Genomic DNA, 16,624 nt, shown 5'->3' on the forward strand with positions numbered 1-16,624 from the left:
GCTGTAGTAAGTGTGTGTGTGTTTGTGTGCGTGTTTTTATTTGGGTCTTTGACGGGGGTTTGGTAACACGCGTACTGAAGGGAGTACTAATATTTAGCGGCACGTTAACAACAACAGCACAAGTGCAGAATAAAATTGGCCTTTTTGTTGCAATCTGAATAGGTAGAGTGAATGCAAGCGATTAATACGCGATTATGGATGGCACTGCACCGTAATGTGCGTTTCAAGTGGCACCCTTCTAGCATGAGTAGTGGTATTAGCAGTGAAGATAACATACCTCGATAAGTGATGCGTACTACTGGAGAGAAGCAGTGATAAGCCGGATGAATGCTGAGTGTGTACAATGGCAGAACCGAACGAAACTGAGAGTGTGAGTGTAGCGCGCTTAGGGGAGCGTGTAATCCTCGCCCGATCGTTTCGAGCACCAACTTCAAACCACACACCATTTGGATTCGCCCGTCCAAGCGGTACAAAAAGTGATCAACCGCATTGCGCGAACGGGTAACAACAAAAGCATATTAGCGGCAATGCATGGAAAGTTCTCCGACAGTTGATCCAGCAGAGTTGAGCAGAGCGGAGCAAACGCCCAAGCCGCTCTACAGTGTCGATAGGTACACGATTGGAACAGCACGGCCAGTTTCTGGTGGTCAAGCCAATAACCAGCCACGCGACGGTGCGAAGGTGTGTGAGCACGCTTCTGCCGGCGAAATAATATGTGATTTTAATACCGAACGAAGCGTTTGCGTTTGCAGTGCCTGTTTTCGTGGTAACCATTACACAACGGAAGGTTTGCAGTGTGTCGGAACCGTTCGCATACCGACGATCGTTTGGCGGCACTGGAGAGGCGTACATTGCTCGCTGGTAGCATAACGAGTATCCGCACACGTATCGGAAAATGAAGGTAAGTGTACGGAGTTAAACGAAAGGGAAAAGGGTGCTGGGCGTTGAAGCTTTCGTGACTTGAATATCCGGATGGGTTGGCAGTGTATTGACAGAGCAGCAGCACGTGGTTACCTGCTTATTGCAGTAGGTTGATCGATTTCTGCAAATTCATTGGTATTAAGAGGAAGCATCTTTGACGGATCCACCGGATTGACCTTCAGGCTGGAATGACGCAAATTACGAAGAGGTTTATTTGAATTTTATAATGGATTGATGTACAATAGATGTACAGATTATTTAGTACATTTGTGTTAAGACAATTTAAACTATCCAGGGTTTGAGAATGCGATTAAGTACCACAGTATAACGAAGGGTAAAATCTTATTTTTGCGTTGAAATATCTTTACGACTGTACCAAGCGGGTATTGTAAATGACAAGTGAGTTAATTATTTGTCGTCATTGTTTGACTGTAAACCATCTAATCTAATCGGCCATTTTGGGCGGCCAGTAGTGGTGTTCTTTTAACCAGATGCTTCTTCTGGTTCAGCGTTATCTGTAAGTATTAACTGTCTGCTGTATTGCCAGTAATAAAATGTAGCCATTCAATAAGGCGATTAATTTCGTTGCGAGTTAATAAACTGTTGATGTGCAAAAAATAGCTATCGACCAAAATACACAAGATTCGTGACTACAATTGCCACTATTTGCGTTGTAATGTATTCTCATGGTTTGCAGGTATTTGTGTACCTTGTTTTCCTGTGCGTCTGGTACGGGAGGACGTCTCAGTCTCTACCACAGGTGGTAGTGCAGCGAGAAGCGCTTACTGAAGAACAGATGGCAGCCACTTTGGAACAATACGATCAGGACGTTCGGGTTCTATGTAACCGTAATGCGATAGCGAACTGGAATGTAGCGACCGACACGGAGAATGAATATTTGCAGGAAGTGCAGGTAGGTACAATTTCCCCGATGCAATGAAGCAAATGATTAACTAACTCACTTTCAACCACAGAACAACGTGTCGCTGGAGTATGCCAAGTTTCGGAACGATTACTACGAGCAGCACTTCAAGAGCGCCAATGTGGAGGATTATCGTAGCGAAAAGATTCGAAAGCAGCTCCGATTGCTGAAAGATCTCGGGACGGCAGCACTTCCTGCAGAAAAGCTGGCCTCGTTGAATCGTGTGTTGCGCAAAATGGATACAGCCTATCAGCTAGCTGAAGTGTGTCCTTATGAAAATCAGCAGTGTGATGCTGCCGATTCCAAGTGGACGCTCGATCCCGAGCTGGAGAAAGTGATGGCTGAATCGGATAATTACGACGAGCTAGAGTATGTGTGGCGTCGCTGGCGCGAGGAATCTGGCAAAAAGATGCGCTCCGACTATAAAGAGTATGTGGCGCTGGTAAACGAGGCAGCGAGGTTGAATGGGTACGAGGATTACGGCGCCTTGTGGCGATCCAAGTACGATGATCCAAAGCTACGAGAGACGCTGGAACGACTCTGGAGCGAGGTGGAGCCTCTGTACGATGAGCTGCACAGCTACGTGCGCTATCGTCTTTTTGAGCTTTATGGCGATCGTATGGATAAGATGAACCCTATGATCCCGGCACATCTGCTGGGTAACATGTGGGCTCAATCGTGGGCTAATATGTATGATCGTTTGAAACCATTCCCAAATGCAAGCTTGGTGGACGTGACAGCCAAAATGAAGGAACTGGGTTTCAATGCGACCAGAATGTTTGAGATGTCGGACGAATTTTACCAGAGTCTTGGGTTGCCCAGCAGTGCTATGAGCTACGGGGCGAAAGCCGTGATTGAAAAACCACCACAAAAGATCGTTTGTCATGCATCTGCGTGGGATTTCTGCGATGGAGAAGATTTCCGGATAAAAATGTGCACCAACATCAATATGGGGGACTTTATCACGGTTCACCATGAGATGGGACACATTATGTACTACATACTGTATAAGGATCAGCCGAACCTGTTTCGTACTGGTGCTACGCCAGCCTTCCATGAAGCGGTTGGCGATACCATTGCCCTGTCGGTGGCCACACCGAACCACCTGCGTAAAGTAGGATTGCTGGACGAGTACGAAGACAGCCAGGCAGACAACGTGAATGCACTGTTCGAGATGGCGTTAGAACGGGTGGCCTTCCTACCGTTCGGATACTTGATCGACATGTGGCGATGGGACGTTTTCAGCGGAGCGGTCAACGAGAGCGAGTGGAATGCACACTGGTGGAAGTTACGCGAGAAGTACCAAAAGGTGTATGCTCCGGTATTGCGGTCGGAGGAAGATTTCGACCCGGGAGCAAAGTATCATATCCCGGCCAGCTCTCAGTATATAGCATATTTTTTGGCACACATTCTAGAGTTTCAGTTCTATCGTGCCCTGTGCATTGAAGCGGGACAGTACGATCCATCGCAAACATCTGGCCAACCACTTCACAAATGTGATTTCTACCGGAGCAAAGCTGCTGGAGATAAGTTACGCGATGGTCTTTCGCTTGGATACAGTGAGGATTGGGAGGATGCACTTGAGAGGCTAACTGGAGAGCGAGAGATTAGCGGCAAAGCTTTGCTAGAGTACTTCGAGCCTCTGTACCAGTTTCTGAAGGAGGAAAACCGCAAATTTAAGGCGGCACAAATGCCAAACATTGTTGAACGATACAGTGAACAATACTCAACCGCATGTACTAAGCAAGTGAAGGCCCAGTATGCCACACAGGTCGACGTAGGCAATCCTCAGCTGCAGCAACAGCTTACGGACGTGTTAGCGGAAAATACTCAATTCGTGCTGGAAAACTACAATCGATATTTTGCCGATGTAGATCCGAAGGATGTTTCGGACCCTATTGTAAGTCGCCAGCTCGAATTTTTAACGCAAATATCAATCAACAAGCTGCCCGCCCAAGATCTAACTAAGGTGAGTAAATGCTACATGGAACGATTGTAGGAAATTTGGGAAAATAAATTTACTTTGCATTGCAGTTACAACATGCCTTGGGCAGAATGCAAAACATCTACAGCAGTGCTACGATTTGTCCGTATCGTGATCGGAAGTGTTCTGAGGGAAGGCTCTCGCTAGATCCTGAGCTGTACGAAATAATGGCCAAGTCGGAGGACTTCGAAGAGCTGCAGTACGTGTGGAATGAGTGGCGGCGCGTTACGGGTCGCAACATGAAACCCGACTTTAAGACCTATGTAGACATGATGAACCGTGCCGCCAAGCTGGGAGGATTCCAAGACATGGGAGAGCTATGGAGATCCTCGTTCGAACAGGATGATTTCGTCAATGGCATGAAGCGTCTGTGGGGTGAGTTGAAGCCATTTTACGACGAATTGCACAAATACGTCCACCGTAAACTGAAGGCCATCTATGGTGAGCGGATAAAGGATGACAACATTCCGGCACATCTGTTCGGTAATATGTGGGCTCAGTCGTGGTTGAACCTGTACGAGCGAACAAAGCCATTCGAAAATACGGTCGATTTGGACATAACGGAAGCATTGAAAGCGAAGAACTACACCGTTCGACAGTTGTTTGAAATTGCGAACGATTTCTACGTGGGGCTCGGTCTACCCGACAACAGCATGAGCTACGATACGGCTCGCGGAGCAATGATAGAGAAGCCTTCGGACGGCCGGGTGGTAACGTGCCATGCGTCTGCGTGGGACTTTTGCGATCGACAGGATTTTCGCATTAAAATGTGCACGCGCATGAATATGGAAGACTTTGTGACGATTCACCACGAGATGGGCCACATCAACTATTACATTCTGTACAAGGACCAGCCGGTAACGCTGCGCAGTGGCGCAAATCCGGGCTTCCACGAAGCGGTCGGTGACACGATTTCACTGTCCGTAGCTACACCGAAGCACTTTGAAAAGATTGGCTTACTGCAGGGCTACAATGACACGTATGAGGAGAACATTAATGCACTATATCAAAAGGCCCTGGATCGGGTGGCGTTTCTTCCGTTCGGGTTGCTGATCGATATGTGGCGCTGGGAAGTTTTCGCCGGCAAGGTAGACTATTCGCGCTGGAACGAGCGGTGGTGGGAGCTTCGCGAAGAGTACCAAAAGGTGTCTGCTCCGGTCGAGCGGGATGGTGATGACTTTGATCCGGGCGCAAAGTACCATATCCCGTACGATAGCCAGTATGTGTCGTATTTCATAGCGCACATCCTGGACCTGCAGCTGCACAAGGCACTCTGTACGGCAGCAAATCAGTACGATCCAAACGATCCGGCAAAACCACTGCACAAGTGCGACATCGATGGATCGCGAGCTGCTGGTGATCTGTTACGCGCGGGACTTTCGCTTGGTCGATCGGTGCACTGGTCGGAAGCACTGAAAGCGATGACGGGCGAAACGGAACTACGGAGTGATGCTTTGCTCGAGTACTACAAACCGCTGTACGAGTTTTTGAAGGAAGAAAATGCCAAAGCAGGAAGCGCCAGATTTGTGCCAGTATCGATCAGTTTAATATTAATACCATGTATAGTGTTTCTGTTTCGATATTATTAGGGACTTCGCTTGTTTGGAAATTGTTATTTGTGTATCATTGTGATTGTTTGGTAACAAATTGTTGATGTAAATTATTATTTTTGTACCATAAATCCACTGCAAAAGGGAAGCTCGGTGGTACAAACAAACTTTCTTATCGCGGGTGCGATAAGTCTTGGTGCCAATGCCCGAGAAAGGCGCGCCCAAGCCGCAATACGTTGTAGTGATCGCGTATTGTGCTGGTCAGTGAACGCCAATTGATAGTTAACGAAGTTAAATTACTTGAAACAGTTGAGTGGGGAGACGTTTATTTGCGATCATGCGAAACGCTTTTGTTGTTGTTGTTTTTTTAACTGATATTTAGAAGAAGCATGCTGAGAAGGAGTTGAACATGATGATAATTTCGATTCAGCCCGACAATATGATAAAATAAACGGAAACGAACAACATTGAAAGTGACTGCAAAACTCCGAATTAGATGAAATTAGATTTATTCTCTGTGCTGTAGAGGGTGATCCGAAATAACAACACGACTTGAAATCATTTTTTTTATTTCCCCCTCCATTTTTATCGATGAATGAAGGACGTTTTCAAAAGAGATTCCGTGATCTACAGAGATTGCTTCGCCTTAGTCAGGCTATCTGCGATGTATTGCTGTATCTCCATAATATGAAGAGTTAATTCTGCGACTGTAGGGATCGGTCGATACGGAAATAGAGGCGGTGATGGTTATATTGTTAAATTGTGCGATTCAATGACTGTACCACGGTACCGACCCAAATCTATTCGGATTGACAATCTTGGCTCAGGAAGAAAAGAATCACAAACACTCAGTATTATAACAAAAACCGGAAATCTGTTTCAAATATTGTGAAGTAGGAAAAAAATTACCTCTAAATACTTATTAACCTTTTTTTGTATGCTCTGATACGATACTTCAGTAAATGCGGAATGTAAAACTACCGGACACCTAATCGTCGGAACGTGGCACAGACATATTATTAGCACGTGTTGAATTTCGAACTACAGTGCGACATACATAGCGAGCGAGCGAGCGAGAAACGTTAAATAAAGAGAGAAATTGGTTATAAGGAGAATTTTCCTTGCAATCCGCTCTTAGTGTAGCTGTCGGAAAATCGTAGAGCAAGCGAGTTTAAATGAAGAAAAATGTATTACAAAAAAGTTTGCTTCGAGGAAAGGCAATTGATTGTCCGACGAGAACAGCAATCATCTTCATGATTAATGGTGGTGGTTAGTTTGTCAAAGGACACTAGTTTCCGATCAATTGAGCAATTAATTTTGACACCATCTTAAGACTGGACTGCGCCATCGGTGTTTGGCGATACTAATCAATCGAATTCATTTACGCTGTAGGGTGTAAGGTACACTTCTATCTGGGCCTGTAGAGCTATAGAACACTACTTAAGTTTGTTGAGTAAGACGATGTATACAATACGTCAACATTTCAAGGGAGTAACGGTATGGAAATCTTGTAATTCATGTTGAAAATTAATTTACCATTTGTAAATATGGAAGATTGCTTCATTGGTTGATTGGTTGATTGAATCTTCATAAATCCTATCGAGGGTAATTTTTTATTCATTTATTGAATCAAGAGCTGATGGTTACTTTACTTAGTTAAACATGTTTATTAATCTTGTATTAAGCCTTACATAAGTTGAGCAAGGTTCTTCAAAATCTAAAGTGTTAATAAAATTAGTGCTAATAGCAAGTAAATATTTTTTTTTTAAATATTTCTAGTTTATGGAAGATGAGTAAAAACCACCCTTAAGTAAGAAGCACTAATTATAAAAAACGATTGTTAACGAATTTTCCCCGACACACGCAATTCCGCCTCTAAGGAGAGCATCTGATACCATCTCTTGCACGACATGCTCTTGAGTCGGTCCCGAAGATTCTCTCGACCGAACGCGTCTCTATAAAACAGCAGCATGTAACGATTGTGTCCGTCAGTCGTGTCCGCTACCTCGAGCGGGTGAAGGCGTTTGTGATTTTGGTGATTTTGCTCTGTATCGAACAGTCGGCTAGAATGATGCAGCGACCGTAACAGGGTAAAATCCGTTTTTTTTTTGGTTCGCACAGCTACAAAGTGTGTCTGTGTAAGGTGTGTATTGTGCCATTCAAGTAATCTTAGCTACAGATTGTGATTGAATGGTATTCAAAAGAGTTGAAGGACCCAATTCCTTCGCAGTGAATGGTGTGTTGGTTAAAGTTAGAGGAAGAAAATCTGACCAACGAAAGCATGTCTTAGAGTGGTGGCGCCAACAGATGACAGTATGTTAATTTTCGTCCGGCAAAGTGTGTGTGACTTGTGCTGCGTTTGATAACGTATTCAACGGGTTTGAATGATGAGTTGACAGTGTGGATAACCTAGCAGTGCTTGGCAGTGATAGTGTTTTAGTTGGTCGCAGATGGCGCGGAATGGTTTAGCATGATTGACAGCGATAATGAAAGTGGCAGCGAAAATCTGGGCTATAGTGGTGCTTGTTTGCTAAAGCAGCTACAGTTTGTTTTGTGGCCGGTGTTGGTGTTTGCTGGGAGTTGTGCCCGGGAGCGTACGTCGGTATGCAATGGGACATAAAAAATGAATCGATTTACTTTTACGACTGGCACAGAAAGATTGTGATTCGCATTTTTGTACGGTTGATTAGCTTGGGCCGAACAGAAGAAGAATGATGCATGCCTTACGGCAATGTAATGCTTTGTATATTAATAACTTTATCGCAATTGTTAAGCCAACGTTAACAACGACAAAAACAGATATTTGATCAATGCTTACAGTTTTCTGCAATTTCTCTTGTACTCTGAAAACATGTTGCATTGGCTATTCTCGGTTCCATTGTTTTATAAAAGCTTAAAACTAAAAAATGTTCCAATATGCACAAAAAAAAAACAATATCGTGCAAACCTCAGTTGATTGGATACGTGATAGGGCATACATGACTGTGAAGAAAATACTGAAATTGTTTGTCAACAAGAACAAGTCTACCGTGAAACTCCTTTGATAAAGGAGTATATATTTATTTGGATTTCGTTCGGGCATGATGAGTGGTACCCAAGCTATTTCGGTACAAGCCGTTAAGGCCACTGTTATCTTCCTACGTCCGCACTTAAAGCAGAGTATTGTGCTTGATACCTTTGAGCAAAATTTAATTTGTACTGCAGTTCCCCTGAATCATTAATTGGTTAAAGTGTACGAATGGAATGTATCTATTGATTAAAGGTTTTGCAAGACCTTTTTGGAGTGTCAATTTTAGATACATTTGAGCTGAGACAAAAATCAATATTGAAGAAGTGAAGACTTAGCGAGCTGAATTGAATTATGTTGCTCTACCATTTTACCTACCTCTACCTCCTTTAAATAAAAAAAAAACTATAAACTTTGTACTGCATATAAATTTTTCAATTCGGATTCCAAGAATTCGGGTTTCCTTATCTAACATAGAAAAGCATATGTAAGCATATATTCCAATAAAGACATATCCGTTTTGAGAGCGAACTCCATAGAACCTTCCATAAGTTTCATGAAAAACTTGTAATAATGATGGCAATTCAAGATAACTTTAACACCAAGATACAAGATTACCGAGAAACTCAATCATTTTTCCATTGACGTTTTCCCGAAGTGCTTTGAAACCATACAAAAAATCTGCACAACCTTCAGGCATTTACGGGTAAATCTTCAGTGGCAGATTGTCCCTAGTTTTTAGATAACATTTTTCTGTATTGTCTGTTGGAGAGGTGAAATATGCATCAAAATTCTTTAGTTCCGTAGTGTTTCTATTTCGCAATGCTTGTTGAGCGGTTTATCCTCAGGGATTCGAGGAAGGCATATATTATGTTGCTGTGAAAAAGAAGGACAACAATTTTGTCGGCTAAAGTAGCGATTGGGTGGGAAGAACTAATGTACGAATACTATACAATACCGGTGGAAGATGTGGATGAAACGGCAACGAAATGAAAGTTTAATTTTGTATTGCTCTAGAGAGAATAGAAAAAAGTGACGAGAAGAAACGTATTTTCCTTGATTGGTGTAAGATGATTGGTCCCCAGGAACAAAAAGTTAAGAAAAGTTAATGGTATTGTATTGAAATCGTTTCTAAAGCATTTTCGATAGCATTCTTTAACATAATGTCTTGTAAAAGAACAAAACTTTTCATTTTACGGCGCTTGCGGAGTTGTTTTGAGTTTTTTTTGTTGTGTTCAGTTTGGTCCGATTTTAAGGAATATCAATAAAAATGTTAAAAAGAAGAGCCTTGAACAAGTTAGGATATAGTCTTAACAATAATCCAACGAATCACACCACTGCTAAGAAAATCTCTGTTCGGGTTCAAAAATCAACGATGTGCTGTGTATGTAGAGATAGTAAACCAGTAAACAGGTAAAACCATTTCTTGGAAATTCAACGTAACTGATTTTACATCCCTTACCTTTCATTGCTCAATGTAAGACCTATAAAATCGGGTCACGTAAAAGCGATTTGTTTGTAGTGCGTTATTCAGTTGGTAGGCCAATTTACTCGATTATTACAGACCATATCGAATGTGGATATGATGTCGATTTGCATGAGACATTAAGCTGCTCTAGGTGACACCAGTTGAGTGCGCAAATGTTCCCCCAAGTACTGAGAACACTTGCAGTGTCCTTGAATTCTTGGAGCAGAAGAAACGGATGCCAATGTTTTTGAATGGGCTATATATGGGTACAGTACTATTGTTTTATTATTGACATTATTATTACCATTATACTAAACATGATGTCAATTGCTTCATAACGCAGGTGCACTAAAAAGTATTTAGCAATAGTTTTTTCAGTTGAATTTTGCACAACGTAATTTCATGATTTGTCATGTCTTTCAGCAAATTTAAGACATTAATTGTAAAAACCATTTTTAACAACTCAAGACATAAAGTACAATTAAAAAATGCTTAAAAATTCAGAGTTGTAACTTGTTATTTTTCTTAGCTTAAAACAATCTACACGGTTAATCTTGATTTTAATAGTCTAGGCGGGGTTTACCAGACTTATTAGACTTACATATTTCCTTGCTAGGAATAAGTAGTTGGGCCACGAAAGGGAATAAATCATGGCTACCCTTGAAAGAGTCAATGAACAAAATCTCTCTTGCTAAAAACGGAAAATTGAAATAATAGAGCAAATCGACACTTACTTACTTACTTATCCGGCGCTACAACAAAGCGACATATAGCACAATGTTGTTTTTTTTTACTTACAGCTTGTTTAATAAACTACCAGGCTGCTCCATTTTGTGCTGATCCTATGGATAGCGAGGTCACCACATGTTGTTCAAGTTCTTGCTTAAATTACGCCGAGTAATCCATTAATCATCTTCGACACCTATCTACTATCTAACCAGGAGCTTGAGTAAAATCAATTTGTTACATATTTCAATGATCCCTTCTCGTTGGCTTATTGAGAACCGTTGGGCTCCCTTTACGCACGGAGGAAGCGATACTTTATTCGCTTTGAACCCACTGGACGACAGTGAACTTCCTCGAAGCATAATAAATCATCCTTCTTTGAAAGGTTTTCATTAGATGTTTATATCACTGGATGAAAAAAGAGCAAGATGTAATACTCTTATATATGTTTCGTATTGATACTTATCCCAAAATAACTGAAGGCTAAAGTTATAACAATAAAGCTCAAAGTTATAATTAAATTCAAGCAATCAAAGAATTTTCCGTGTTGCAAACCTACCAAAAACTACTCCACGAAACACAACTGATGCTAAATAATACTAAGAAGAAATGTAGAGGAACATCGACATTCTTTCCCATTAACATAACAGAGTTGCCATGTTGCGCACCGAGAAGTTATTTAAAATATAAACGGTTTCTGCCCGAAGGCAAGGGAAGCTTTATGACTACCAGCAGTGGAATCATAAGGTACGATGATGCCGGTGCCTTGTTTTCCGCGAAACGAACTTATGTGAGAAATTCACACCCATGTGCGGACGCCTTTCCATTATCAGAACTTGCTTTTATCCACCGTTCCGATTGAATGGTGCATTGAGCGCCTAAATTCAAGGCAGAATCTTCCTGTAACTAAAGATCGCACGAGATATGCGTTCCATTTGTGGATAAAATTTATGCTAATTTGGGAACCACCCAGCTATTTTGCCGGCAATCAGAACCTGTGCCGCACGAATGAATGTACCTGGGAAAAGAAGTTAAATACAAACATAAGCAAAATGGTTCAAGAGTTTCCTCGTCGCTTGTCACGAATGATACGGGGTAAACAGAGAGATAAAAATAACCACTCCCGAGTGAAGGGATCTGGTTGTGAAAATATTGTCTGTGCGACATTGACCTAGAACATGGCGACACGTTTTTTTTTGTGAATAAAATACTGTTTGCTGAATTGTGTGTTGGATAGGATGTTAGAGGTGTAATTGAGTATAATATGTGCATTGTGTACGTATTAGGAAAGAAGAATATTATCGCGTTCATCCGGCTGGTAGAATGATTTGTCTTTTAATATTCGTTCTTCAGCTTATCGTAGCTTAGGTAGGATTTTGCCAAAAGGGAGAGTTCAATTGTTTGTAATGTAAATAATGTATGCTTTTCTCGTAAAAACAACAAAGGTTTAGCCTAATGTCCTACGCTGGAGGATATGTATTTTTGAAAACCTTTCATTTGTGCGGGTGAATACGGAACCCATCTTTATATAGATTTTCTCGGAACGTGCGCTGAAAGATCTGCAACGGTGGAACCATGTACGGAATGCTACTGGAGAGTGTTCAACATTTTGTACAGGTATGTACTCAAATGTTTCTGTTTTATTATCATCCTCATTGCTGTCAAACATATAATATTTCATCTTTAATACTGCGAGAATAAGTAGACAGCACTGAAGAAGGTTTGATCAAGGGAAGGACGGTGTAGAATGCGGTAGTGAAGACAACGGAACGGTACAAAATACGAGTGTGCTAAGGCGTGTTTAAATGGAAGGTAATTTGTTTTACATTTACCGCCTTGAAACCTTCGCCGGTCGGCTGCTGTTAATTTTATGTGGCTTGGGGTGGCGGCCTAAAAACTGAGCTTATTACTGTGCCACTCTTAAAGGATTATTCGCATTACCAAACATTGGGTAATATTTAACATCTCATGCTTAGCCAAGAGTTGCTTTAAACCTTTTTGCAAGTGTAATTATGCACTAGGATAATCGTAAGGATATAAAAGTGCTGGATAAAAGGTGTCAGATTTAAAACAAGTAGTTAGATGTATTGTTGAAGTACAGGTGTATATTATAGTTATGGTAGTACACCAGTACAAAACGGATGCAATATATCTAACTTACTTGTTGTTGGAATGTGTGATGTTGGAATTTCAATTGACTATAGAGTCAACACGAAACTTATTGTATGTATTGAAATTAACAATCCAATGATACTATGTACCAGCCCGATAACGATTTATAGAACTAATAAATACAGTCACCACAACGAAGAACAAAAATTTTTTGTCCATTTCTTTAGCTATAGCCGATCTCAAGCTGTTACCAGAGAAATTGGAAAGTGTCATTAGTGACATGTGTCTAGAGAAGCAGTCAACTTGTTGTTGTATTACTATAGAAGTTTAGGACCTTATGAGTCTCTTTCGTCTCTCAAGTAGTCAAGTTGATTGATCTTATCGTGTTATCATACAAGTCGACCTTTTTCACCTCAAAAAAGGTCTGGAAACATCGTTTGCTGCATTGATCGTTTAGCTGCATTGTAAGAAAGAAGGTTCTTACTAGTTACGTTTCCGTGTCAAAAGAAAATTGACGAAGCTTAGAACGTAATGACCTCTTCTTGCTACAATACGAGGGTTTTCTCGTTAGTTCAAAGGAGTGCACTATTTAATAGTTTAAATATTGCTACATACCCTTTGGGCGAGCAGCGATGCCGTGTTAATTACATCCGGTGTCCACATCGGAAGAGTCTATTTTGACAGGTAAATATTATGTTCAGTGCGCTTCCGTTTGGTGGTAAATATCATTTAATTGTATCGATTTTTGATACAAGCCAGTGGGGTGTCTACCGAATGGGACAGTAATAGTAGCGGCTTATCACGAAAATTGGATCTTATTTGTTCAGGTGACTCAGGTTATGGGTTCAGTAATCCGTGGGGTTTAAGGCTCCTAAGCAGGCTATCGTTACTTTACTGCTTTAACATTAAGCGGCATTATGATGAAATTTGTACATCAAGTTTATCTGTTTGATGATAAAATTTTCAGTGCTTTAACATTTCAATGAATTATGATGAAATTTTGGGTCAGAGTGCGCTGATAATACGCACACACTCTTGAGGAACATGTTTTTACGATTATTCACATAAATATGGACGAGCTAAATAGATAGCTTATGAATACAAATCGCGCTGTTTCTCCCCGGGAGTTAATTTTATGAGTGTTTAAGCAGTAACAAGACTGGCTGTTCGTGTCCTGACTGAGTAAAAAAGCTCCGACGACACAGTCATAAAATTGCGCATTTTTAAAGCAAATGCAAGCGCCGAACGCCCGACAATAGCTAGGATAGCAGAAGCAGAAGATTCACTGAACTCTACTCAAATTGTTTGATTTTGCGTTTGATTGTTTTTTTTTTATTAATCAACAGTTGGAGTATGGAGAATTCGTTTGGCGTCAGGCCCTACTCACAACGGGATGCAAAAATACAGTATTCAACACACACCAGGTATGGATTATGAGAGAGTTTGAAACAACATAAAAGTTTCAATAAGCTACATTTTTTGCTTCTACGTCCTTATTTTCAGCTTTACCCGGATAATTTGATACCTGACCTTGCAGCAGCACTTTCGGCTATAACAGGAAAACCGTTCGATGAGTTTATGATATTTTTCGGACGTTGTTTCGTTCGATTCTTTAGTAATTTCGGTTACGATGAGTTGATCAAGGCAACAGGTCGCTATTTCTGCGATTTTCTACATTCAGTGGATAACATTCACCTGCAGATGCGCTTTACTTATCGCAAGATGAAAAGCCCATCTATGCAGCTGACGGAAGTGGATGAAAATGGTGCCGTACTGGTGTACAGAAGCACACGGACCGGATTCTCGAAGTATCTTCGAGGGCAGCTTTTGGAAATAGCCAAGCAGTTGTACGGAATGGACGTCAGCATCAAGGTACTGGAAAGCCAGAACGATACTCCTGGTGGTACATCGGGACCAATTGCACCACAAGGCGGCTTGAAGACGGTTATCGTAAAGTATCGGTTGGATTTTGACAATCGTGAATATGTACGTGTTTTGTTCATGAAATTGGAGGTGAAATAAATTTAAGTAATACAATCTATGTGCTGATACCTCTCCCACAGATGCAGCGGCGTGTTCATATCAAAGCACATCCATCACAGCTACAGTTGACACCGGTGAACAGTAAACTGTTGCTGAATTTATTCCCATTCGCTCTAATCCTGAACGAGGAAATGAAAATTACTGCCGTGGGCGAGAAACTCATCGAGTCATGGATGCTGAACAATGTGAATCGATCACCTACGGAACTGCTCGGGGCAAAAGTAACTGATCATTTCAAACTTCGTCGTCCGAGCGGTATAACGTTCACCTGGGAAAATGTAGGAACCATGTCTTGACTGTAATGCACATTAGCTTTAATCCACTACGTATATTTGCTCGTTTTTTTTAACTAGATTAAACGGCTGCAAACTGTTTTATTTGAGATACAGCTCCTAAAAGGCTCTTCTGCAAAAGGCACAAAAGACGAGTCGAAAATAGTCGATACTAAAACATCATTATCGCAGGTGGATACGAGCTCCTCGACAGAAGATGCGGCTAAGATAATGACCTCCATTCCACGGCGGGGCTCTCAAGGGCTTCGCAGCATTTTGTTGAAAGGTGAAATGCGTTACATCAAAGACATAAACTCCCTTGTATTTCTATGCAGTCCCCTGTAAGTTTTTAATATCGATATACAGAAAAATGCAAATTGAAAGAAGTGATTTGAATCCTTTAAAAACATTGCACAGCATCAACAACTTGGAAGAGTTACGTGAAATGGGACTGTACCTAAACGATCTCAACCCTCACGGGCTTAGCCGCGAGATGGTGTTTTCTGGATTTTCACACTATTCCCGGCTCGATTTGATGTGTGAACGCGAGGAACAACGGGCTGAGGAACTAGAAACATCGCTTGCCCTCGCTGACTCCTGGAAACGGCAAGGTGATGAGCTTCTGTACTCAATGATTCCTCGCTCGATAGCCGAACGGTTGCGTGAGGGTCAGAATCCTCACGAGACCTGTCAGAGCTTCGAAGAGGTGACAGTACTGTTCGCCGAGGTACAGGAAACGATCACTGGTGATGATTCGATCAAGTACGCCATGACCACGGTAAACACATTGAACGCTGCTTTCAGTGCGTTTGATGAGTTGATCCATTCACCGATGGCCTATAAAGTGGAGACCGTTGGAAAGGTGTACATGGCGGTGAGTGGAGCTCCGGACATAAATCCATTTCATGCGCAGCACATGGCTGATCTGGCATTAGATATGCTACACAGTATACGGCAGCTTAATCTACCTGGAGTAGGAGTCAAAATAGGCTTTCACTCTGGGCCAATAGTGGCCGGAATCGTAGGATTGAAGGTACCGAGGTATTGTCTTTTCGGTGACACGGTAAATACGGCTTCGCGGATGGAAAGTAGCGGAGAGACGGATTGCATCCAGGTGTCTGGATACACTGCACAAAAGCTCAAAAAGCTTGGATATGTACTGGCGTATCGTGGAAAGGTAGCCGTCAAGGTAAGTACAGCAAAGCAATCCAGACTGTTTAGCGTTTTGACGATTTGATACGTTTCCAAACAGGGTAAAGGAGACATGGAGACGTTCTGGCTACAAGGACCGCCGCAAAAAAAGAAATAAAAATGTAGTGTGGACCAGGTCGTGCCTTTTGCAGCGAGTATTGTAGAATGTTCTTCAAAAGAAACTGTGGATTGTTTTAACGAAGCGTCTTAGTATAGTGGTATATTTATTGTTACGTGTAATTTCACCAAGACACTTTAGAGTTTAACAGGCTATATGCGACCACACAAATAAATGCAACGATTTATGATCTTCAAATTTAAGGATATCATGTGAAAGAATAACAACATAATATCACCCATACTTTTTTAATTTGCTTATGTAGCCTTAATACCGTTATGCTTCAAATTACGAACATTCGACATGTGTT

General features: G+C 41.7%; 2 protein-coding genes and 1 long non-coding RNA gene across 5 annotated transcripts; 2 read left to right on the forward strand and 1 right to left on the reverse strand.

Moving 5' to 3' along the window:
• Nucleotides 1-33: 33 nt before the first annotated feature.
• Nucleotides 34-380, reverse strand: LOC133392282 (uncharacterized). Its single transcript, XR_009765602.1, has 2 exons — nt 278-380; nt 34-154 (listed from the first exon to the last, which is right to left on the reverse strand). It is a non-coding gene; the product is annotated as an uncharacterized LOC133392282 (long non-coding RNA).
• LOC1274704 (angiotensin-converting enzyme) lies at nt 149-5,869 on the forward strand. The gene is made up of 4 exons (XM_313865.6): nt 149-901; nt 1,619-1,834; nt 1,896-3,812; nt 3,878-5,869. Exons 1-4 carry the CDS (start codon nt 896-898, stop codon nt 5,414-5,416), a joined length of 3,678 nt encoding a protein of 1,225 aa, XP_313865.4. The 5' UTR covers nt 149-895; the 3' UTR covers nt 5,417-5,869.
• Nucleotides 5,870-7,354: 1,485 nt separating this feature from the next.
• On the forward strand, nt 7,355-16,512 carry LOC1274705 (soluble guanylate cyclase 89Db). 3 transcript variants are annotated; one of them, XM_061652750.1, is made up of 8 exons: nt 7,355-7,520; nt 12,030-12,195; nt 14,037-14,114; nt 14,194-14,676; nt 14,754-15,011; nt 15,087-15,346; nt 15,423-16,194; nt 16,258-16,512. In XM_061652750.1, exons 2-8 carry the CDS (start codon nt 12,154-12,156, stop codon nt 16,312-16,314), a joined length of 1,950 nt encoding a protein of 649 aa, XP_061508734.1. In that variant the 5' UTR covers nt 7,355-7,520; nt 12,030-12,153; the 3' UTR covers nt 16,315-16,512. The 3 variants fall into 3 exon arrangements, with proteins under 3 accessions (XP_061508734.1, XP_313866.5, XP_061508735.1); XM_313866.6 differs by having other exon boundaries at nt 12,111-12,195; XM_061652751.1 differs by having other exon boundaries at nt 7,357-7,467; nt 12,111-12,195.
• Nucleotides 16,513-16,624: the final 112 nt, after the last annotated feature.

The sequence above is a fragment of the Anopheles gambiae genome, chromosome 2 (genome assembly GCF_943734735.2).
Source record: "Anopheles gambiae chromosome 2, idAnoGambNW_F1_1, whole genome shotgun sequence".
Taxonomy (NCBI): domain Eukaryota; kingdom Metazoa; phylum Arthropoda; class Insecta; order Diptera; family Culicidae; genus Anopheles; species Anopheles gambiae.